Source organism: Eucalyptus grandis, chromosome 8 (assembly GCF_016545825.1).
Source record: "Eucalyptus grandis isolate ANBG69807.140 chromosome 8, ASM1654582v1, whole genome shotgun sequence".
Taxonomy (NCBI): Eukaryota; Viridiplantae; Streptophyta; class Magnoliopsida; order Myrtales; family Myrtaceae; genus Eucalyptus; species Eucalyptus grandis.
Genome location: NC_052619.1, coordinates 15,753,309 through 15,777,080, shown reverse-complemented (window position 1 = coordinate 15,777,080; position 23,772 = coordinate 15,753,309). Strand labels below are relative to the sequence as shown.

Sequence of the window (23,772 nt, the reverse complement as noted above, 5' to 3'; positions counted from 1 at the left end):
TATACATATGCGATAATCCATTTTTTGAAACCTGATTCACGTTTCCTGAAAGTCTTTTCGGAAGAGTGGAATTACATCCTCGCCCTTTAGATGAATCTTCATTCCCAAGATAGGCGCTTTTGGCGTGAGCTACTTTATCGCCGCATGACGTGCGCACGTAGGTGGTGTCTGGGGCTTCCCTTTGGCGTGTTCACACATCGAAAGAAGAGAAGAAAGGGCGAGATGATTAAATATGAAAATGGCTTGGCAGGAATGGCTGCGTGCGTCTCTTTCTCTCTGTGTCCATCCCGTCGAGGAGCCATTTTTTAATCTCCTCTCCTAAGTATAAACAACAGAGATAAAAACGCAAAAATATCTCGTTGAATGGGAAAGAAAAATCGAAATTTAAAAGTCAGTTAGATCATTCCAGAACAGGATCCTGAAACCCTTTACAAAAAGAGCCCAAAACCCACGCTCTTTGGCCACACCTGTTCTGCGTTTAGCCTTCGAGAGAGAGAGTTAAAGAAAAGAAAGCAGAGCCGGCGATCATGGTGATGAAGGTCCACGGAAGCGTCTTATCCACCGCGGCCATGCGGGTCCTCATTGTCCTCAACGAGAAGGGCCTCGAGTTCGAGTTCGTTCCCGTCGACATGCGAGCCGGCGAGCACAAGAAGGAGCATTTCCTGGCCCTCAACGTAAGTCTCCGTACCTGCCCACCCCCTGTTCGACCATTATCCTCGCAGATCTTCGGTCTTGCGGGGTCTGAATGTGCTCTTTCAAGAAACCCTCTTTCGTCTCTCTCAGATCTAATGTTTCTGGATCTCTCTGTGCAGCCTTTCGGTCAAGTCCCGGCCTTTGAGGACGGAGATTTGAAGCTATTCGGTAAGTCTTTCTGTTAGTGGTGTATTATACTGTGTGACCATCATGAAAGATGAAAGTATTTAGTCAAAAGGGTGCTGATTCGATTGCTGATAGATCATGCGACCATGATGAAGGATCAAGTGTTTAGTCAATCTTTGAGTGTTCAATTCGTCAACTGAACAAGAAACAACTACGCGAAGCATGGTTTACATCTTGATTTTGTTCTTTGTGGTGGCAGAATCAAGGGCAATTACTCAATACATAGCTAATGTATACAAGGACAAGGGCACTCCCCTCGTGTGCGAGGGCAAACCCATGGCGACCTTGGGCGTGTGGATGGAGGTCGAGGCCCACCAGTTTGACCCGGTGGGGTCGAAGCTGCAGTGGGAGCTCCTGTTTAAGCCGATGTTCGGCATGGCCACGGACGCCGCAGTAGTCGAGGAGAACGAGGCCAAGCTCGCCAAGGTCCTCGACATCTACGAGGCCCGGTTGAGCCAGTCCAAGTACTTGGGCTGCGACTGCTTCACCCTGGCCGACCTCCACCACCTCCCAGTCCTGACCAACCTGATGGGGACCCATGTGAAGAAGCTGTTCGACGCCCGCCCCAAGGTGAGCGCTTGGGTGGCCGACATCATGGCCCGGCCGGCTTTGGCCAAGGTTCTTGCCATGAGGAACCAGCAGTGAAGCCCAGGCTCTAGTTTAAAATTATCTGGTGCTGGGGGACCATATATGAGTTGGTAATCGTATTTTGTTGTTGATTCTGTCCTTTGGTCGGTGTTTTATGTGGGATTTTCTCTGAAGGTCGTCTTCAATCATCGAAGTTGGAGATGATGACCAGTCTGGTGTTTCACAGAACTGTACTTCTAGTTCTGTGATTTTCTATTATGAGCAATAAAAAGATTGGACAGATGCAGAGTCATGTTTCATGAGTCATTGGCTTAAATGTTTTGACGTTTTAGTTTCATTAGAGTGTAATGATTTCTGCGGGTGCCGGTATTATCTCTACTGATAAAAACCTCTCCTCTCATCACCTCCATAGGATGGGATGGCCTCCAGTTTCCCTACCAGTCATGAAAGCTTCACCCGCTTTCATCTGTTAAAGTACCATAGACTTTCACTAGACTATATTCATAGATGAGCATTGCCTTTACACAAAGGGATACCTTCCTCAGAAATTCTAAAATTCATCAAGCAAATGCAATTCACCTAAAACTTACTTTTAAATAGTAAATTGAATCCTAATTAAATTTATATGATGAACTTCTTTATTAAGTCATTTGATTTGACAACTAAAATTCTATTCCACCTCTTAGAAAGAAAAAAAAACTTAAATCAAAATACTTAATATTAATAGCATGGCTTAATAGAATAGCATGGCTATGCATTTATACAAAACTTCTATCCGAGCAAAAGTTGACTCTGCCTAGCGTCACATCTGGAAAAGAATTAAAAATTGTATAATAAAAATTTAGAGAATAAAAAAAAAAAAAGTGTTTTGTGACGTGAAAAATCCCGAAGTTTCTTCTAACTATGACATTTACCCCATTAAGGGTATTTTCGTCTTATTATTTCTGTTTTTTTTTTCTTTTTCTTCTTCTCTCTTTTCTCCGTCGGGCCGGGCGAGGGAAGTCGGCGTCCGCGAGGGCGCCCTCGGATTGGACGACCTCGCTCGCCGGCGTCGGGCGAGGGCACCTCGCTGACGCCGGCTTCCTCATACGGCTCCGCCATGGTCAAGCGGAAGGAAGGAAGAAGAAGAAGAAAAAAAAGAAAAAAAGGAAAAAAGTTTTTAAAAGTAAAAATACCAAAATTCCCTTATGATTTAGGGTAAATATGTCACACAAATAAAAGTTTTGGGTAAATGTGTCACGCTTAGCAAATTTCGGGGTTTTCACGTCACAAAACAAAATTCGGGGGTAAATCACACTCGAGGCAAAGTTGGGGGGTTTTGGTGGCTTTTTTTCCTAAAAAAAAAAAAAAGGATGATAAATAAAAATGAGAAGAAACCGGACTCCACCCACCCACTGTCCCTGCTTTGAGCTGGCCACTCGAGCTCCGTCAAGCACACCATCATGGCCACGACAGTTTCTTCCGGATCCTGGCCACGGCTGCTCTTATAGGGTAGGCGCGTGCCAATTGCACAATGAATTATTGATTTCTGCACACTACTCGTCCCTCGTCCCGAAGGCTGATCTCACGACATGGAACAGTGCATCTACTAAGAAACTCTCGGGCTGGGAAATATCTGAGGTTGAAGTTACTCTGTCCTTTCCGCTTAAGTCTTTATTAACTTGCTTATAATTTATGGGCCAAATCTGTTCACTTCTTTGCATGGCTGCAAGCAAATGACTAAAATTGTGGGGCCAAATGAAAATTCTCCTATCCAAATTGGACTTTCTTTAAAAGTGCTCTTATGAACTTGTTAAAAAAATAAATAAAATTATGCAGTTTTCAGTGCACCACTTTTCTCGTTTACTTATAAGTAGTGCATTGTAATCAAATTCAAAATTACCCACGGTGACCACAACTCATTGGAGTATTTGAAAATCCCGCTCTATACCTCGCGGTAATGATTCATTTGGCATTACGACCTTTAATACAATGATGCTGTCCATAAATCAAATTATTTCGCATATTAGATTTCACTTGACTATCTACAACTTTATTACGTGTGCCCGGGATAGAAGTTTTGTATAAATGTATCAACATACTATTAATATTAAGTATTTTTATTAAAGTTCTTTTCTTTCTAAGAGGTGTGTTGACATATAAATTTTGACAACTGCGATTAGTTGTTTATCATTTTAAAAAGAGAAAATCTCAAATAGGGACCTAAAGTGGCCCCATTTTCTCAAAAGAAGACCTGAAATGGAATCTATTTTAAATAAGGCCCCAAAGCAGTCATTTAGTCTCAAAAAAGGACTTGACTTGTCACCGGCGAACTGATGCATTTTCAATGTGTATTCCAACGACCTGGTCTGGCGAACCAATGCATTTTCAATGCATATTTCGACGACCTGGTTTGGGGTATTTTTGTCCAAAATATATTATCTTTTTGTTTTCCTTATCCTGTTCATCTTCTTCTTGATCTACCCATGGTTGTCCCTATTCATCGTCTTCTTCGTCAAGATAGGCATTGCCCAAATCAAGGACATCGGAAGTAGGGAAGGGCCGGTGAAGGTCGTGGGACCGGTGTGGGTTGGCATCACCTGAGGCCAGCAAGGGCTCAACGCCTATCGCCGGTAGTAGGCGTTGGCAGCGGGCGAGGGCTTGCAGGCCCTCGCCTACCCTTACCAGTGGTCGGCGAGGTCAGCGAGCCCTTGTTGGTCTCGCCGAACTCACTGAGGATGAAACCACCCTACAATGGAGTCTTCTTCTTCCTCCTCCTCTTCATCTCCGCTTCCCTCGCACAGAGCGACCTGGACATGCTCTTGAAGCCCAAAACCGCCATGGTCGGGCCTCCCTCTGCCGCCATCAGCGACTGGGTCAACTCCTCCTCCTTCTTGCCGCCGCCCTTTCCGCATTGCTCCTTCACCGAAGTCACATGCGAAGCCGGCTCATGGGTCGTCTCTCTCAACATCACATCCGTCCGCCTCTCGGGCTACATCCCACCCAAAATTGGCCTTCTTTGTGACCTCGTCAACCTCACGCTCGCCATCGACAACCTCACTGGGACCTCCTGCTAGAGCTCGGCAGCCCCACCTCCCTCCGATTCCTCAACCTCTTTGGGATCTTCCCCAGCAAAGTCTTACAGGCGATAACCTAGCTCGAAGAACTCCACTTGGGCAATGACAAGTTCACGGGGCTGCTGCCGCTGGAGGTGGCAGGGCTCAAGAAACTGAAGTGGCTTGATCTCGTCGGCAATTACTTCACTGGCGAGATACTGGAGGTCTGCTCGCAAATGGAGAAGATGAACAGAGGAAAAGGAAAATGAAAAGAGAATATTTTTTGGACAAAAATACCCTGATTAGGTCGCCGGAATACGCATAAGAAATGCATTAGTTCACTCGGCCGGAATACGCATCGAAATGCATCGGTTCACCGCCGGCGAGTCGAGTCCTCTTTTGAGACTAAATGAATCATTTAGATCTTTATTTGAAACAAACTTCATTTTAGGTTATTTTTTGAGAAAATGAAGCTATTTTCGATCCTTATTTGAGATTTTCTCTTTTAAAAATTAGAGATTAATTTTTAACCCATAAACAAAAAAGATTATAATTAAATTACATAACATGTAGTTTTAAGAGCATTTTTTTATTTATTACATTTGCATTGGGTTGGTGACGAATGGATTTAATTTGATGGTTCTGAGCTTAAATTTAGCAAGTTGGACTAAGCCTGCGTTGAAATGGAATTGGCCAAAGCCCATTATTTTTTGATGACCAAAGATTAACTTATAAGAATTAGTGATTCGATATTTTCGATGATATGATAGAGGATTTTTCATATGTTCATGTAATCTATTCATATATCCTCGAAAACGGCAAGTGTGAGAAGGAGATATTACGAGCTCGTCTTTACAAGATTTAGAATTTGAGAAAATCCTATTACAATCTAGAATTTTTGGTATTATGTAATAAAAATCGATGGAGAATATTCATTTTTTTTGCATAGTCTAATGTGGAAAGATATGGAGTGCATACAAAGGAAATCAAACAAGGCTAGAAGAGATGTGGAAAATAAAAAGAAATATTGCATGTGGGGTACATATTTCGACAATATATCTTCATGCATGCTGAGAAAGGAAATGTGAATCCGATGTGAAAAAGGAAATAAAATATTCTAGAAAGCCTTAATACCTCGCCCATAAAAGCCGCTCGCAAACGGACGAAAGAGGGGGCGGACGTTAGATTTAAAAAAAAGGGAGTTCTCTCTCGTTTTTTTCAACAGGTCAACAAAGGACTTTGTCCTTTCTCTGACAAGGTGCAGACGGAAAAGAAAGGAAGGACGCGAGAGAACAGAAAAGGAGGAGCCATTTTTGCATCTCCATCTCCTAAGTATAAACAACAAAGATAAAAAAGCAAAATTATCTCGTTGAATGGGAAAGAAAAATCGAATTTTAAAAGTCAATTAGATCATTCCAAAACAAGATGCTGAAACCCTTACAAAAAGAGCCCAAAACCCACCCTCTTTCCCCACATCTGTTCTGCATTTAGGGAGATAAAGATAAGAAAGGAGAGCCAGCGACCATGGTGATGAAGGTCCACGGAAGCGTCTTATCCACCGCGGCTATGCGGGTCCTTATTGCCCTCAACGAGAAGGGCCTCGAGTTCGAGTTCGTCCCCGTCGACATGCGAGCCGGCGAGCACAAGAAGGAGCACTTCCTCGCCCTCAACGTAAGTCTCCGTTCCTGCCCACCACCAGTTCGACCGTTATACTCGCAGATTTTCGGTCTTGGCGGGTCTGAATGTGCTCTTTCAAGAAACCCTCTTTCGTCTCTCTCAGATCTAACGTTTCTGGATCTCTCTGTGCAGCCTTTCGGTCAAGTCCCGGCCTTTGAGGATGGAGATTTGAAGCTATTCGGTAAGTCTTTCTGTTAGTGGTGTATTATATTGTGTGACCATCATGAAAGATGAAAGTATTTAGTCAAAGGGTGCTGATTCGATTGTTGATAGATCGTGCGACCATGATGAAAGATCAAGTGTTTAGTCAATCTTTGAGTGTTCAATTCGTCAACTGAACAAGAAACAACTACGCGAAGTATAGTTTACATCTTGATTGTGTTCTTTGTGGTGGCAGAATCAAGGGCAATTACTCAATACATTGCTCATGTATACGAGGACAAGGGCACTCCCCTCGTGTGCGAGGGCAAACCCATGGCGACCGTGGGCGTGTGGATGGAGGTCGAGGCCCACCAGTTTGACCCCGTGGCGTCGAAGCTGCAGTGGGAGCTCGTGTTCAAGCCGATGTTTGGCATGGCCACGGACGCCGCCGTAGTCGAGGAGAACGAGGCCAAGCTCGCCAAGGTCCTCGACATCTACGAGGCCCGGCTGAGCCAGTCCAAGTACTTGGGCTGCGACTGCTTCACCCTGGCCGACCTCCACCACCTCCCGGCCCTGACCAACCTGATGGCTTCACCTGTGAAGAAGCTGTTCGACGCCTGCCCCAAGGTGAGCGCTTGGGTGGCCGACATCATGGCCCGGCCGGCTTTGGCCAAGGTTCTTGCCATGAGGAACCAGCAGTGATGCAAAGGGGTCTAGTTTAAATTATCTGGTGCTGGGGGACCGTAACATTAGACCTTTTCTACCCCTTTTTATATGAGTTGTTAGCTGTATTTCGTTGTTGATTCTGTCCTTGTCGGTCAATGTTTTATGTGGGATTTTCTCTGATGGGTCGTCTTCAATCATCAAAGTTGGAGATGATGACCGGGCTGGTGTTTCGCAGAACTGGACTTCTGGTTCTGTGATTTTCTATTTTGAGCAATAACAAGATTGGACAGATGCAGAGTTATGTTTCATGAGTCATTGGCTTGTATGTCTCATCTTTCTAGTTTCATTAGAAATGATTGCTGCAAGTGCTGGTATTATCTTTACTGATTACAAAGCTCTCCTCTCATCATCTCCATAGGATGGCCTACAGTTTCCTTACTAGTCACGAAAGCTTCACCCGCTTTCAACTGTTAAAGTACCATAGAAGTTCACTGGACTATATTCATGGATGAGTATTACCTTTACACAAAGGGATACCTACATCAGAAATTCTAAAATTCATCAAGCAAATGTAATTGACCTAAAACTTTTAAATAGTACGAACTGAATCCTATTCAAATTTGTATAATGAACATTTTTATTAATTCATTTGATTTGACCAACTAAAAGCTGACTCTACCTAACGCCACGTCTGGAAAAGAATTAAAAGATTTTATAATAAAAAGTTTAGAGAAAGAGAAAGAGGATATAATAAAATTGATAAGAAACCAGAAGCCACCTTCCCACTGTCCCTGCTTTGAGCTGGTCACTTGAGCTCCGTCGAGCTCACCATCATGGCCACAACAAGTTTCTTCCGGATCCTGGCCATGGCTGCTCTGGTAGGGTGGGCGCGTGCCAATTGCACAATGAATTCTTGATTTTTGCACACTACTCATTCCTCATCCAAAAGGCTGATCTCATGACATGGAACAATGGATCTACTAAGAAACTCTCAGGCTGGGAAATATTTGAGGTTGAAGTTACTATTTGTCCTTTCCACTTAAGTCTTTATTAACTCGTTTATAATTTATGGGCCAAATCTGGTCACTTTCTTTGCATGGCTGCAAGCAAATGATCAAAATGGTGGGGCCAAATGAAAATTCTCCTATCCAAATTGGACTTTGTTTAAAAGTGCTTTTATGAACTTGTTAAAAAAATATAAAGAGAATTATGCAGTTTTCAATGCACTGTTTTTCTCATTTTACTTATAAGTAGTGCATTGTAAATCAAATTTAAAATTACCCATGGCAACTACAACTCATTGAAGTATTTGAAAATCCTGCTCTATGCCATGCGGTAATGATTCCTCTAGCATTACAACCTTTATTACAATGATGCCGTCCATAGATCAAATTATTTCGTGTATGTCTACAGCTCCATTGCATGCGCTTGGGATAGAAGTTTTGTATAAATATATCGCTATGCTATTAATATTAACCATTTTGATTTAAGTTCGTTTCTTTTTAAGATGGGAATATAATAACCTAGTTGAAGTGTAATGATCATACGTCTGTAATGCTTTGTGTGCCCAAGAATAGGTCCCATTCTTCTAACGATAATAGGTCCTATTCTTCTATCCTTTCAGAAGAGTTCGACCCAATGCTTTATTTATGTCCTACTTGATCTTGATTCGACATTAAAGGTATATTGATTTTTCCCTAATAATTTTTCTTCCATAAATCAATTTTCTTCCCCAATATCTTATGTTATGATATGAATATACCACATCAATTTGTTATGTATGGATGATCAGATTCCATTGATATATAGTCAATTCCAATAGATTTATTGTAGTGTCCCGTTGGCATGCATCCAATAGGAATTGAACCTACGAATTCACCAATTATGAGTTGGGCGCTTTAACCATTCAACCATGGATGCTTAGCAGGGATCCTCATACACGGTGAATAACCAAATTCCAATTGAAATGAAATCTTTAGGAGAAATTAATGCAATTTAGGAGAAATCAATGAAAGGACATCAATTCAAATCCTGGATTTTCGAATTGAGAGATCCATAATTCTCACTATTTCTTAGATTCATGGATCCAATTCAATTTCATGGGATCTTTCATCCACATTTTTTTCCACCAAGAACATTTTATAAAACTCCTAGACCCCCGAATTTGGAGTATCCTACTTTCACGCAATTCACAAGATTCAACAAGCAATTGATATTTCACGATCAAGGGTGTAGTACTATTTGTAGTAGTAGTCCTTATATATCATGTTAATAATTGAAATATGGCCGAAAGAAAAAAATCTTTATTTGATAGGGCATTTTCCTATACCTATGAATTCCATTGGACCTAGAAATGATACATTGGAAGAATCGTTTGGGTCTTGGGTCTTCCAATATCAATAAGTTGATCATTTCGCTCCTTTATCTTCCAAAAGGAAAGAAGATCTTAAGATCTTCGAGAGCTTTTTCTTGGATCCGAAAGAGAGTACTTGAGTTCTCCCAATAACGAAAAAGTGTATCATGCCTGGATTTAACTTGGGTTTGCAGTGCAGAGGAATTTGATCGGAAAAAAGAGGATTCTAGTTGTAAGATATCTAATGAAACCATCGTTGGAATTGAGATCTCATTCAAAGGAAAATATATCAAATATCTAGAGTTTCTTTTTGTATATTATATGGATGATCTGATTTGCAAGTACCGTGATTGGGAATTTTGGATCGTCTTTCTCCGAGTAAGAAACTAAACATAATTAATTTGAATTCATGATAGCTATTCGAAATCTTTTTTGTCCAAGTTTCTTTTTCTTTTTTTTTGTCTAACTCACTTCCTTTTTTCTTTGTGAGTTTCATGAATAACCCCATTCATAGGTTCGAGATCCACGTCTATGAATTGAAAGGTCCGAATGATCAACTCTGCAATCAGTTGTTAGAATCAATAGGTCTTCAAATTGTTTATTTGTAAAAATGGAAGCCATTATTTTTGGATGATCATGATACTTCCTAAAAATCGAAATTATTGATCAATCAAGGAACAATATCACCATTTTTGTTCAATAAGATACCAAAGTGGATGATTGATTCATTCCATACTAGAAATAATTGCAGGAAATCTTTTAATAATACAAATTCATTTTTCTCAATGATATTCCACGATCAAGACAATTGCCTGAATCCCGTGAAACAATTTCATAGAAGTTCATTGATATTTTCTTTTTATAATGTATTTCGGGGCAAATTTCTGAACGCACGACATACCATGCAATCAACATATTTCTTGCGACCAAATTACTTAAAATGGATCTTTCATACATCAAATACAAGAAAAGATCCCACGTTTATAAGTTGCAGACTTGGGTTCCATTGGAGGAGAAAATCCTTAAATCCAATGTTGATGGCTCCTTTGTCGATGAATTGGTGGATGGCACCGTAGCTGGTATCTACAGAGATCGTGCTCGTATTATTATTACGGGTTTCCCCAAATTGGTGAAGATCTCATCACCTTCTTAGGCGGAAGCCCTAGCCGTCCTTGAAGCAATCCAGCTTGTAGTTTTGAGTGAAGATAGTTCCGCAAACTATGCAGTTGAGCTCAACCATGCCGATCTCGTGGAAGCTTTGGTAAGCGGGTTTACGAATAATTTCAACCGGGAGGAGTGACTTCTTATCATGAATTTTATAAAGCTACTCAAGGCCCATCCATCCATTCGCATAGCCCATTTTTCGCGGGCTTCTAATGTAGTAACTGAGCTACGAAGACATGATGGATTGGCCCACTTCCACAAAACCGGCTTTCTTTTCCTCCTCAAACCCTTTGGGCCCTCCTTTGTTCAGATTCGCCTTGCTCGGAGCTCTTTACACCATGTTCGTAATTTCAATAAAATTTTCTTCGATAAAAAAGAAGAAGAACAAATTCAACTTTTAGTCCTTTCCTTATGTTTGCAATCATGGTCAATGGAAGAGAGAAGAAAATTACAAAAAAAAAAAAAAGAAAAGGAAAACAAGAAACACTTTCCACTCTTTTTATGCCTTAAGTAAAATTAGAAGTTTTCTTTATTTTCAACCCACCTGAAAATTCATTCCATTTTCTCTCGTTTCTTAAACATAATTAATGTTTTCTCAAAGTCTTTCTAAAGAGAGGATTGCCTTTTTGATTTTCAAAAAATTCTCCTTCTGAGTAGAGGCACGTTTCACACAAGTGACTTATTGATGGGCTACCTACTACACAAGGATTTGTTGTCTCCTTTTGAGTAAGGGTTATTAGTTTATGATCCGATTCAATTCCAAGGTGAAATCGGAAATCGGACGAGGAGATGGTCATGTTCCCAAAAATTAGAACTGAGGATTGGATCGATTAGTCCTACAATTGGAAATCGGACCACATCATCGATTCGATCCAATTCTGGTCTGATCTAATGGAATTGATCGTTTATTTTTTTTCATTATTTTTTTTTTCTCATTGCTTTAGTATTTAGTTCATATTTCACTAATTTTTGAATAAATAAAAAAATAATTAGTCTGTCTAATTCAATTCTGCCTCAAAATCGGAACCACATTGATATTCTCATAAATTGGACCAAATCCGCCGGTAGAGTCCACGCAGTTTCAGGTTCAGGCTGTCCAATCCCAACTGCCACCGATGGATTTCATTTTCTGAGAAACTTTCAGACGACGAAAAAAGTATGGCCGTGATAGATGGTGTTGAATTTAGCAGAAATAGGAAATAATAATAGTACAGCAATAGTATCTCCTTTCCAAGAATGGGAGATAAGAATCTCGCCGACGGACAGGAACATGGCTACGGAGGACTCATCGCCTGCGTCTCTCTCTCTCTCTCCCCCACATCCCGGCAAGGAGCCATTATTGTCATCTCCACCTGCTAACCGTAAACAATAAAAGATACAAGGCAAGATTATCTCGTTGAAGGGCATACCAGAATCGAAATGTTCAAGTCAATTACATCATTCCAGAACAAGATCCTGAAGCCCTTATAAAAAGAGCCCGAGACCCACCATCGATCGCCACAGCTGTTCTGCGTTCAGGTTCTGAGAGAGAGATAAAGAAAAGAAAGCAAAGCGAGCAATCATGGTGATGAAGGTCCACGGAAGCGTCTTCTCCGCCCCGACGATGCGGGTCCTCATTGCCCTCCACGAGAAGGACCTCGAGTTCAAGTTCGTCTTCGTCGACTTGCGAGCCGGCAAGCACAGGAAGGAGCTTTTCCTCGCCCTCAACGTAAGTGTCCGTCCCCGCCCACCGCCCGTGCCACAGTATTCCTAACTATTTTCTGGTCTTGGGTCTCAACGTGGTCTTTCAAGAAAACCTCCTTCGTCTCTTGGAAATAACGTTTCTCAATCTCTCTGTGCAGCCTTTCGGTCAAGTCCCGGCCTTTGAGGATGGAGATTTGAAGCTATTCGGTAAGTCTTTCTATTACTGATGTATTATATCGTGTGACCATCATGAAAGATGAATCATGATGAAAGATCATGAATCATGATGAAAGCTCAAGTGTTTAGTCAATCTTTGACTGTTCACTCAGTCAACAGAATAAGAAACAACTACGCGAAATATAGTTTATGTCTTGATTATGCTCTTCGTGGTGGCAGAATCGAGGGCAATTACTCAATACATTGCTCACGTATACGAGGACAAGGGCACTCCCCTCGTTTGCGAGGGCAAAGCCAATATTTTCTCGTGGATGGAAGTCGAGGCCCACCAGTTTGACCCGGCAGCGTCGAAGCTGCATTGGGAGCTCGTGTACAAGTCGAAAATTGGCATGGCCACGGATGCTGCAGTAGTCAAGGATGCGGCAAATAGATTTCTGAAAATCGAACCGATACTCAAACGATCGAATATAAAAAACGAACGTGGAAACATGTTCAAAAAACATTGTTGCAATCTCAGAATTCTCCTTCTTCAAGAGAGAGTGATCTGTTTCAAGGAGAAGAAAATGGAGAAACGTGTTTTCTCTCTGAACATTTAATTTTTATTTTATATATTACAGTTATTTTCACTTAGAAAATAACTGTATTTTCCTTTTATGGGCTGAGTGGGCGAACAGACTTAACTTGACCCATCAAATGAAAAACCCGTTTGACTTAGCCCATCTAGGATAAGGAGGCCAACCTTGCCAAGGTCCTCGACATCTACGAGGCTCGGCTGAGCCAGTCCAAGTATTTAAGCTGCGACTGCTTCACCCTGGCTGACCTCCACCACCTCTCGGCCTTGACCAGCCTGATGGGGACACTTGTGAAGAAGCTATTGGACGCCCGCCCCAAGGTGAGTGCTTGGGTGGCTGACATCATGACCCCGCCGGCTTTGGCCAAGGTTCTTGCCATGAGAAACCAGCAGTGAAGCAATGGGTCTAGCTCAAATCATCTGGTGCTGGGGGACGATAACATTAGACCTTTTCTACCCCTTTCTATATGAGTTGGTAATCGTATTTTGCTGTCGATTCTATCCTCCTTTGGTCAATGTTTTATGTGGGATTTTCTCTGAAGGGTCGTCTTCAATCATCAAAGTCGGAGATGATGACCAGGCTGGTGTTTCGCCGAACTGCAAGTTCTGTGATTTTCTATTATGAGCAATAAAAAGATTGGACAGATGCAGAATTATGTTTCATGGGTCATTGTTTTATATGCCTCATCTTTGTAGTTTCATTAGAATGTAATGATTTCTGCAAGTGCTGGTATTATCTCTACTGATGAAAACCCCTCCTCTCATCATCTCCATGGGTGGCCTAAGGCTTCCCTAAAGCTTCGCCTAGTTCACTGCACTTTATTCATGGATGAGTACTGCCTTTACACTAAGGGATATATGCATCGGAAATTTTAAATTTTGTCGTGTAATTGACCCCTAATATTTTAAAATGTATAATAAATTTTTTTATTAATTTGTTTGATTTGACCAATCAAAAAAGCTAACTCTACTATGGGAAACGTCGACATTCTCCAGAGTTTTTGAGTCATATTAGATACTCCAACACGTGTCTAATATTCTATTAAAAAATCCAACGTATGGTCAAACTTTCTCAATATGTTCGAATCTAGAATTTAGATAATAAATTTTAAACAAATTCATATAATTTAAAGATTATACTAAATATTTATCAATAATTTAAAGATTATATAAAATAAATTAAAAATTTAGAAATGATATTATATAATAAAAACTCACGGATCACGTTGTACAAAATTAAATTTTAGGGACTGCATGATACATTTGTAGTAATCCATTTTTTGAAACATGATTCACGTTTTCTCAAAGTCTTTTCTGAAGAGTGGAGTTACATCCTCGCCTTTAGGAGTGTGTTTGGTAATGATTTTATTCTCAAGAACAAATTCTAATCAGAAATGATTATTTTTATTCTATTCTTAGGAACAATTTCTAAACATTTTAAACCATTTAATAACTATTTAAAATTTATAATTTTGGAATAAATTGCGTTTGGTATCATGCTTATTGATTATGTTCTAAATCATTTTTTTTTCATTTTTAATAATTTTTTACTTTTTTCCTTTTTTTCCCCTTTTTCTCCTATTCTTCTTCTTCTTCTTGTGGCTGGCGACCTCATTGAAGTTTTGTTGGCCCTCGTTGGCCGAGCATCACCGGTAGTTGGGCAAGGCTCGACCTCGCTTAATCTTATAAGGCCAAGCCTAAGCCTCGGCGAGCTCTGGCTGGACCTCGTCCTTGGCCTGGCGAGCCTTCGGCGAGCTCGCCGGACCGGTTGTCGGCGACGCGGCGAACGATGGTGGACGGCGGCGGATAGTATTTGCGGGATGTCGGTTGATGAAGAAGAAGAAAAAAGAAGAAGAAGAAAAGTTGATTTTGATTTTTAGATTTGTTCTTGGAATAAGAATCATTTTTTTTTTTATTCTATTTCAAATCTACTTTCAAAAACAAAAAAATATAAATTTGTTTTTGAAACAAAAATTTTACCAAACGAAATTTCATTTCAAAATTACTTTCAGAAAGAAAAAATCAGAATCAGATACTATTTAAATAGCTACCAAATATTCCCTAAATGTATCTCCTTCCCAAGATAGGCGCTTTTTTTTTTTTTTTTTGTCGGTAGATAGGCGCTTTTTTTTTTTTTTTGGGTCGGTAGATAGGCGCTTTTGGCACGAGCTACTCGCCGCATGACGTGCGCACGTAGGTGTCTGCGCCTTTCTTTTGACCTGTTCAGACATCGAATGAAGAGAAGAAAGTGCGAGATGAATATCAAAATGGCTTCGCAGGAATCGTCGCGTCCGTCTCTCTCTCTCTCTCTCTTCATCCGACAAGAAGCCATTTTTGCATCTCTATCTCCTAAGTATAAACGACAAAGATAAAAAAAGCAAAATTATCTCGTTGAATGGGAAAGAAAAATCGAATTTTAAAAGTCAATTGGATCATTCCAGAACGAGATCCTGAAACCCTTATAAAAAGAGCCCAAAACCCACCCTCTTTCGCCACAACTGTTCTGCATTTAGCCTTCGAGAGAGAGAGATAAAGAAAAGAAAGCAGAGCCAGCGACCATGGTGATGAAGGTCCACGGAAGCGTCTTATCCACAGCGGCTATGCGGGTCCTTATTGCCCTCAACGAGAAGGGCCTCGAGTTCGAGTTCGTCCCCGTCGACATGCGGGCCGGCGAGCACAAGAAGGAGCACTTCCTCGCCCTCAACGTAAGTCTCCTTTCCTGCCCACCACCAGTTCGACCGTTATACTCGCAGATTTTCGGTCTTGGGGGGTCTGAATGTGCTCTTTCAAGAAACCCTCTTTCGTCTCGCTCAGATCTAACGTTTCTGGATCTCTCTGTGCAGCCTTTCGGTCAAGTCCCGGCCTTTGAGGATGGAGATTTGAAGCTATTCGGTAAGTCTTTCTGTTAGTGGTGTATTATAATGTGGGACCATCATGAAAGATGAAAGTATTTAGTCAAAGGGTGCTGATTCGATTGTTGATAGATCGCGCGACCATGATGAAAGATCAAGTGTTTAGTCAATCTTTGAGTGTTCAATTCGTCAACTGAACAAGAAACAACTACGCGAAGTATAGTTTACATCTTGATTGTGTTCTTTGTGGTGGCAGAATCAAGGGCAATTACTCAATACATTGCTCATGTATACGAGGACAAGGGCACTCCCCTCGTGTGCGAGGGCAAACCCATGGCGACCGTGGTCGTGTGGATGGAGGTCGAGGCCCACCAGTTTGACCCCGTGGCGTCGAAGCTGCAGTGGGAGCTCGTGTTCAAGCCGATGTTTGGCATGGCCACGGACGCCGCCGTAGTCGAGGAGAACGAGGCCAAGCTCGCCAAGGTCCTCGACATCTACGAGGCCCGGCTGAGCCAGTCCAAGTACTTGGGCTGCGACTGCTTCACCCTGGCCGACCTCCACCACCTCCCGGCCCTGACCAACCTGATGGCTTCACCTGTGAAGAAGCTGTTCGACGCCCGCCCCAAGGTGAGCGCTTGGGTGGCCGACATCATGGCCCGGCCGGCTTTGGCCAAGGTTCTTGCCATGAGGAACCAGCAGTGATGCAAAGGGGTCTAGTTTAAATTATCTGGTGCTGGGGGACCGTAACATTAGACCTTTTCTACCCCTTTTTATATGAGTTGTTAGCTGTATTTCGTTGTTGATTCTGTCCTTCTCGGGTCAATGTTTTATGTGGGATTTTCTCTGATGGGTCGTCTTCAATCATCAAAGTTGGAGATGATGACCAGGCTGGTGTTTCGCAGAACTGGACTTCTGGTTCTGTGATTTTCTATTATGAGCAATAAAAAGATTGGACAGATGCAGAGTTATGTTTCATGAGTCATTGGCTTTTTATGTCTCATCTTTCTAGTTTCATTAGAGTGTAATGATTGCTGCAAGTGCTGGTATTATCTTTACTGATTACAAAGCTCTCCTCTCATCATCTCCATAGGATGGCCTACAGTTTCCCTACTAGTCACGAAAGCTTCACCCGCTTTCATCTGTTAAAGTACCATAGAAGTTCACTGGACTATATCCATGGATGAGTATTACCTTTACACAAAGGGACACCTACATCAGAAATTCTAAAATTCATCAAGCAAATGTAATTGACCTAAAACTTTTGAATAGTACGACTGAATCCTATCCAAATTTGTATAATGAACATTTTTATTAATTCAATGATTTGACCGACTAAAAGCTGACTCTACCTAAAAAAAAAAAAAAAAAAAGCTGACTCTACCTAACGCCCCGTCTGGAAAAGAATTAAAAGATTTTATAATAAAAAGTTTAGAGAAAGAAAAAGAAAAAAAGAGGATACGATAAAAATGATAAGAAACCAGAAGACACCCTCCCACTGTCCCTGCTTTGAGCTGGCCACTTGAGCTCCGTCGAGCTCACCATCATGGCCACCACAAGTTTCTTCCGGATCCAGGCCATGGCTGCTCTGGTAGGGTAGGCGCGTGCCAATTGCACAATGAATTCTTGATTTTTGCACACTACTCATTCCTCATCCAAAAGGCTGATCTCACGACATGGAACGGTGGATCTACTAAGAAACTCTCAGGCTGGGAAATATTTGAGTTGAAGTTACTATTTGTCCTTTCCACTTAAGTCTTTATCAACTTGTTTATAATTTATGGGCCAAATCTGGTCACTTTCTTTGCATGGCTGCAAGCAAATGATCAAAATGGTGGGGCCAAATGAAAATTCTCCTATCCAAATTGGACTTTGTTTAAAAGTGCTTTTATGAACTTGTTAAAAAAATATACAAAAAAAAAACTTGTTAAAAAAATATAAAGAAAATTATGCAGTTTTCAATGCACCATTTTTCTCATTTTACTTATAAGTAGTGCATTGTAAATCAAATGTAAAATTACCCATGGCGACTACAACTCATTAGACTATCTGAAAATCCCGCTCTATGCCATGTGGTAATGATTCCTCTGGCATTACGACCTTTATTACAATGATGCTGTCCATAGATCAAATTATTTTGTGTATTGAATTTCACTTGATTGTTTACGGCTCCATTGCGTGTGCTTGGGGTGCTTGGGGTAGAAGTTTTGTATAAATATATTGCTATGCTATTAATATTAACCATTTTGATTTAAGTTCTTTTCTTTTTAAGAGGTGGAATAGAATAACCCAGTTGAAGTGTAATGATCATACGTCTGTAATGCTTTATATGTCCCTGTATAGGTCCCATTCTTCTACTGAGAATAGGTCCTATTCTTCTACCATTTCAGAAGAGTTCGACCCAATGCTTTATTTGTGTCCTACTTGATCTTGATTCTTCATTAAAGTTGACATTAAAGGTATATTAACATACCACATCAATTCATTATGTATGGATGATTAGATTCCATTGACATAGAGTCAATTCCAATAGATTTATTGTAGTGTCCCATTGGCGTGCATCCAGTAGGAATTTAACCTACGAATTCGCCAATTATGAGTTGAGTGCTTTAACCATTCAACCATGGATGCTTAGCAGGGATCCTCGTACATGGTGAGTAACCAAATTCCAATTGAAATGAAATCTTTAGGAGAAATTAATTCAATTTAGGAGAAATCAATGAAAGGATGTCAATTCAAATCCTGGATTTTCGAATTGAGAGAGATCCATAATTCTCACTATTTCTTAGATTCATGGACCCAATTCAATTTCGTAGGATCTTTCATCCACATTTTTTTCCACCAAGAACATTTTATAAAACTCCTAGACCCCCGAATTTGGAGTATCCTACTTTCACGCAATTCACAGGATTCAACAAGCACTTGATATTTCACGATCAATGGTGTAGTACTATTTGTAGTAGTAGTCCTTATATACTGTATTAATAATTGAAATATGGCCGAAAGAAAAAATCTCTATTTAATAGGGCTTTTTCCTATACCTATGAATTCCATTAGACCTAGAAATGATACATTGGAAGAATCTTTTGGATCTTCCAATATCAATAGGTTGATCGTTTGGCTCCTTTATCTTCCAAAAGGAAAAAAAGATCTCTGAGAGCTTTTTCCTGGATCCGAAAGAGAGTAATTGAGTTCTCCCAATCACAAAAAAATGTATCATGCCTGGATTTAACTTGGGTTTGCAGTGTTGGAGGAATTGGAGCGGAAAAAAGATGATTCTAGTTGTAAGATATCTAATGAAACCATTGTTGGAATTGAGATATCATTCAAAGGAAAAGATATTAAATATTTGGAGTTTCTTTTTGTATATTATATGGATGATCCGATCTGCAAGTACTGTGATTGGGAATTTTGGATCATCTTTCTCCAAGTAAGAGACGAAACATAATTAATTTGAATTCGTGATAGCTATTCAAAATCTTAGTTAAAGACTGGATTTGTTTTCTCATGTGTTGCTTTTCGTGAAAAAAATACCAATTGAAGTGGAGGGTTTCCTCAAACAACAAGGAGCTGGGTCAACTATTCAATCAAATGATATTAAGCCTATTTCCCATCTCTTCTCGAGAAAGAAGTGGGCTATTTCTTGGAAAATTGTGCTCAATTTCATATGTAACAATTCCACCAAGATCTCTTCGTTAGCTGTGGGAAGAATATGCCTGAATCGGATTTTTTGAGGAACATATTGAGAGAGAATTGAATTTGGTTAGACAATGTGTGGTTGGTAAACAAGGACCAATTTTTTAGCAAGTTACAAAATGTATCGTCAAATATTCAATATGATTGTACAAGATCTAGTTTTGTTCAAATAACGGATTCTAGCCAATTAAAAGGATCTTTTGAGCAATCCAGAGATCATTTCGATTCCATTAGTAATAAGGATTCGGAATATTAGACATTGATCAATCAAAGAGAGATTCAACAACTAAAATAAAGATTGATTCTTTGGGATCCTTCATTTCTTCAAATGAAATGAACAGAGTTAGAATCAGACCGATTCTCTAAATGCCTTTCTAGATATTCCCAACTATTCACGAAATGTGAGAAAGAGATGAAGAATCATTTGCTTCCGAAAAAAATCGAAGAATTTCTTGGGAATTCTACAAGATCCATTCTTTCTTTTTTCTTTGACAGATGGTCAAAACTTCATCTAGGTTGGAATCCTACTAAGAGGCCCACTAGAGATAAAAAATTGTTGAAGAAAGAACAAGATGTTTCTTTTGTCCTTTCCAAACGATCATAAAATAAAGAAATAGTTAATATATATAAGATAATTATGTATTTACAAAATCCTGTCTCAATTCATCCTATTTCATTAGATTCGGGATGCGATATGATTCTAAAGGATGAACTAGATATGCACAGTTCCCATAAGATTTCATTCTTGAACAAAAATACATTTTTTTTTTTATTTATTTCATCTATTTCATGACCGAAACAAGGGTGATACACATTACACCACATTTTGAATCAAAAGAGAGATTTCAAAAAATGGCAGATCTATTTACTCTATCAATAAGCGAGCTAGATCTGATGTATCTTAAAGGATTTCCCTTATCTATGGATTCTTACGTATTAGATCAAAAATAATTCTTTAATGAGGTATTCAAATCCAGGGATGAATTGAAAAAGAAATCTTTATTGGTTCTACCTCCTCTTTTTTTTTTTTTTTTTTTTAATAAAGAAAATGAATCTTTTTATTGAAAGATTAGAAAAAATGGGTTTGGATCTCATGCGAAAATGATTTGAAAGATCCAAAACAAAAAATAATGGTATTTACTAGTAACAACATAATGGGACAGTTAATCAATATAGATGGATCCGAAATCTAATTCAAATCCAATATAGCACCTATGGGTACATAAGAAATGTATGGAACTGATTCTTTTTAATGAATGAATCCGATTGCAATTTTGGATATGGAATTCAAAGGGATCAAATATGAAATGATACTTTGAATCATAAAACGATAATGAAATATAAGATCAACCTACATTTATCGAATTTGAAAAATAGTTAGAAGAAATTGTTCAATCCTCTTATTTTTATTTCTTGAACTGAGAGATCTGTGAATCGATATCCTAATACATATAAATACAAATGGTCCAATGGGAGCAAGAATTTCCAAGAACATTTGGAACATTTTGTTTCTAAGCTAAAGAGCCGTTTTCAAGTAGTCTTTGATCAATTAAGTATTAATCAATATTTGATTGATTGGTCTAAGGTTCTCAACAAAAAAGATTTGTCTAAGTCACTTCGTTTCATTTTGTCCAAGTTTCCTCTTCTTTTTTTTTTTGTCTAACTCACTTCCTTTTTTTCTTTGTGAGTTTCGTGAATACCCCCATTCATAGGTTCGAGATCCATGTCTATGAATTGAAAGATCCGAATGATCAACTCTGCAATTAGTTGTTAGAATCAATAGGTCTTCAAATTGTTCATTTGTAAAAATGGAAGCCATTATTTTTTTATGATCATGATACTTCCCAAAAATCGTAATTATTGATCAATCAAGGAACAATATCACCATTTTTGTTCAATAAGAGTCCGTTCGTTTCATGGAAAATATGTTTCCGGAAAACATTTTCCTAAAAGTCATTTTCCAGGAAAATGACTATTTTCCGGTGTTTGGCCGAAACCAAAACTTCAAGTGGAAAATATTTTCCACCATTCGTTAGCTAATTTAATTGTTTGGGAAAGATTATCAAAAATTGAATTTTAATATTTTTAATTGACTAAAAAATTAGTTTTATTTTTTTTATATTTTTAAAATAAAATTTTAATTATTTCTATTTTTAAAAAATCGAAATTTTTATTATTTCTTTCTTTTTCTTTTTCCTTCCTTCTTCCTCCTCTTTCTTCCTCCCGCTCCACCTTCCTCCACCACCGCATGCCTCGATGATGGTCGGCTACCGCGACCGACCAACACCCAGTCGCCAGATCCGACGAACTTGAGGCTCGGCCAATCTCGCTCGAGCTTGTCGATCTGGCAGTGGAGCTCGGGTTCCTATGGATCACGAGCCCAAGCTTCGTTGCCAGATTCGGCAAGCTCACGGCTCACTAGAGCCTGGCAAACCTCCGGCGAGCTCGGGCGAGCTCGGGCGAGGCCCGAGCCTCACCTAGCTCGCTGGATCTGGCGAGGTTCGAGCTCTACCCTAAGTCGGCAGGGCTCTGCCTCGCCCGATTTGGTGAGGCCCAAGCTCGCAAGGATTGGGCGAGCTCCCTTCGCCAGATTGGGCTAGGCGAAGCCTTGCTAGCCTGGGGCGAGGCTCAAGCTGGCTTGCAGCCGATTGCCGGCCGCCGCCGTGGCTGGCAACCGACCACCAAGGAAGAAGATGAAACGGCCACCAAGGAAGAAAAGAAAAAAAGAAAAGGAAAAAAATTAAAAACTCGATTAAAAAAAAAAAAAAGAAAAAGAAAGCATAAATGTGTTGGTGAAAAGAAACAAGGTGGAAGAAGTTATGGAAAATGTTTTCCTCTTTTCAAAAGAAGAAATCATTTTTCACAATATTAGGATCTCCATCGGTACATTTTCTTTGACTACCTATTTTCCGCCATCGGTACATCGGTAATTTTGGAAAATATTTTCCCGGAAATTGTTTTCCGCGAAACAAACGGACCCTAAGATACCAAAGTGGATGATTGATTCATTCCATACTAGAAATAATTGTAGGAAATCTTTTAATAATACGGATTCCTATGTCTCAATGATATCCCATGATCAAGACAATTGCCTGAATCCCATGAAACCATTTCATAGAAGTTCATTAATGTCTTCTTTTTATAATGTATTTCAGGGCAAATTTCCGAATGCACGACATGCCATGCAATCAACATATTTCTAGCGACCAAATTACTTAAAATGGATCTTTCATACATCAAATACAATAAAAGATCCCACCTTTATAAGTTGTATACCTAGGCTCTCATTGGAGGAGAAAATCCTAAAATCCAATGTTGATGGCTCCCTTGTCAATGGATTGGTGGATGGCGCCATAGCTGGTATCTACAGAGATCGTGCTTGTATTATTATTACGGCTTTCCCCAAATTGGTGAAGATATCATCACCTTCTTAGGTGGAAGCCCTAGCCGTCCTTGAAGCAATCCAGCTTGTAGTTTTGAGTGAAGATGGTCCCGCAAACCATGCAATTGAGCTCAACCATGCCGATCTCGTGGAAGCTTTGATAAGCGGGTTTACAGATAATTTCAACCGGGAGGAGCGACTTCTTATCGTGAATTTTTTACAGCTACTCAAGGCCCATCCATCCATTTGCATAGTCCATTGTTCGCGGGCTTCTAATGCGGTAACCGACTGAGCTACGAAGACATGACGGATTGGCTCACTTCCACAAAACCGGCTTTCTTTTCCTCCTTAAAGCCTTTGGGCCCTCCTTTGTTTAGATTGGCCTTGCTCCGAGCTCTTTAGACCATGTTCGTAATTTCAATAAAATTTTCTTCGACAAAAAAGAAATCAAATTCAACTTTTAGCCCTTTCCTTATGTTTGCAATCATGGTCAATGGAAGAGAGAACAAAATTCCAAAATAAGGGGAACAAATTTTACACTCTTTTTATGCCTTAAGTAAAATTAGAAGTTTTCTATATTTTCGACCCACCCGAAAAATCTTTCCATTCTTTCTCATTTTTGAAACATAATTAATGTTTTCTCAAAGTCTTTCTAAAGAGAGAATTGCCTTTTTGCTTTTCAAAAAATTATCCTTCTGAGTAGAGGCACGTTTCGCATGAGTAACTTATTGCTATGCCTACTTGTTGCATAGGGATTTGTTGTCTCCTTTCAAGTAAGGGTGATCGGTTCTCAATCCGATCCAGTTCCAAGGTGAAATTGGAAATCGGACCAAGAGACAGTCATGTTCCCAAAAATAAGAACTAAGGATTGGATCGATTGGTCTTAGAATCGGAAATCGGACCACATCACC

General features: G+C 39.9%; 4 protein-coding genes across 6 annotated transcripts; all 4 read left to right on the top strand.

Moving 5' to 3' along the window:
- Positions 1-321: 321 nt before the first annotated feature.
- Positions 322-16,841, top strand: LOC104456806 (glutathione S-transferase). 3 transcript variants are annotated; one of them, XM_039300550.1, is made up of 4 exons: positions 322-674; positions 813-861; positions 1,079-1,568; positions 16,533-16,841. In XM_039300550.1, exons 1-3 carry the CDS (start codon positions 528-530, stop codon positions 1,522-1,524), a joined length of 642 nt encoding a protein of 213 aa, XP_039156484.1. In that variant the 5' UTR covers positions 322-527; the 3' UTR covers positions 1,525-1,568; positions 16,533-16,841. The 3 variants fall into 3 exon arrangements, with proteins under 3 accessions (XP_039156484.1, XP_039156482.1, XP_039156483.1); XM_039300548.1 differs by lacking the exon at positions 16,533-16,841 and adding an exon at positions 13,373-13,451 and having other exon boundaries at positions 1,079-1,567; XM_039300549.1 differs by lacking the exon at positions 16,533-16,841 and adding an exon at positions 7,065-7,301 and having other exon boundaries at positions 1,079-1,566.
- Positions 5,944-7,301, top strand: LOC104456805 (glutathione S-transferase). Its single transcript, XM_010071661.3, has 3 exons — positions 5,944-6,173; positions 6,312-6,360; positions 6,577-7,301. The coding sequence occupies exons 1-3, from the start codon at positions 6,027-6,029 to the stop codon at positions 7,020-7,022; spliced, it is 642 nt and encodes a 213-aa protein (XP_010069963.1). The 5' UTR covers positions 5,944-6,026; the 3' UTR covers positions 7,023-7,301.
- Positions 11,771-13,330, top strand: LOC104416439 (glutathione S-transferase-like). The gene is made up of 4 exons (XM_039299640.1): positions 11,771-12,211; positions 12,345-12,393; positions 12,583-12,785; positions 13,094-13,330. The coding sequence occupies exons 1-4, from the start codon at positions 12,065-12,067 to the stop codon at positions 13,328-13,330; spliced, it is 636 nt and encodes a 211-aa protein (XP_039155574.1). The 5' UTR covers positions 11,771-12,064.
- LOC104456797 (glutathione S-transferase) lies at positions 15,390-16,841 on the top strand. The gene is made up of 3 exons (XM_010071654.3): positions 15,390-15,639; positions 15,778-15,826; positions 16,043-16,841. The coding sequence occupies exons 1-3, from the start codon at positions 15,493-15,495 to the stop codon at positions 16,486-16,488; spliced, it is 642 nt and encodes a 213-aa protein (XP_010069956.2). The 5' UTR covers positions 15,390-15,492; the 3' UTR covers positions 16,489-16,841.
- Positions 16,842-23,772: the final 6,931 nt, after the last annotated feature.

Bases quoted from the DNA above. Each gene is read 5' to 3' on its own strand.
- LOC104456806 (XM_039300550.1), top strand. From the start codon at position 528: ATGGTGATGAAGGTCCACGGAAGCGTCTTATCCACCGCGGCCATGCGG. The intron at 675-812 runs GTAAGTCTCCGT...CTCTCTGTGCAG, and splicing joins AGCATTTCCTGGCCCTCAAC to CCTTTCGGTCAAGTCCCGGC. The intron at 862-1,078 runs GTAAGTCTTTCT...TTGTGGTGGCAG, and splicing joins CGGAGATTTGAAGCTATTCG to AATCAAGGGCAATTACTCAA.
- LOC104456805 (XM_010071661.3), top strand. From the start codon at position 6,027: ATGGTGATGAAGGTCCACGGAAGCGTCTTATCCACCGCGGCTATGCGG. The intron at 6,174-6,311 runs GTAAGTCTCCGT...CTCTCTGTGCAG, and splicing joins AGCACTTCCTCGCCCTCAAC to CCTTTCGGTCAAGTCCCGGC. The intron at 6,361-6,576 runs GTAAGTCTTTCT...TTGTGGTGGCAG, and splicing joins TGGAGATTTGAAGCTATTCG to AATCAAGGGCAATTACTCAA.
- LOC104416439 (XM_039299640.1), top strand. From the start codon at position 12,065: ATGGTGATGAAGGTCCACGGAAGCGTCTTCTCCGCCCCGACGATGCGG. The intron at 12,394-12,582 runs GTAAGTCTTTCT...TCGTGGTGGCAG, and splicing joins TGGAGATTTGAAGCTATTCG to AATCGAGGGCAATTACTCAA. The intron at 12,786-13,093 runs GCAAATAGATTT...ATCTAGGATAAG, and splicing joins CTGCAGTAGTCAAGGATGCG to GAGGCCAACCTTGCCAAGGT.
- LOC104456797 (XM_010071654.3), top strand. From the start codon at position 15,493: ATGGTGATGAAGGTCCACGGAAGCGTCTTATCCACAGCGGCTATGCGG. The intron at 15,640-15,777 runs GTAAGTCTCCTT...CTCTCTGTGCAG, and splicing joins AGCACTTCCTCGCCCTCAAC to CCTTTCGGTCAAGTCCCGGC. The intron at 15,827-16,042 runs GTAAGTCTTTCT...TTGTGGTGGCAG, and splicing joins TGGAGATTTGAAGCTATTCG to AATCAAGGGCAATTACTCAA.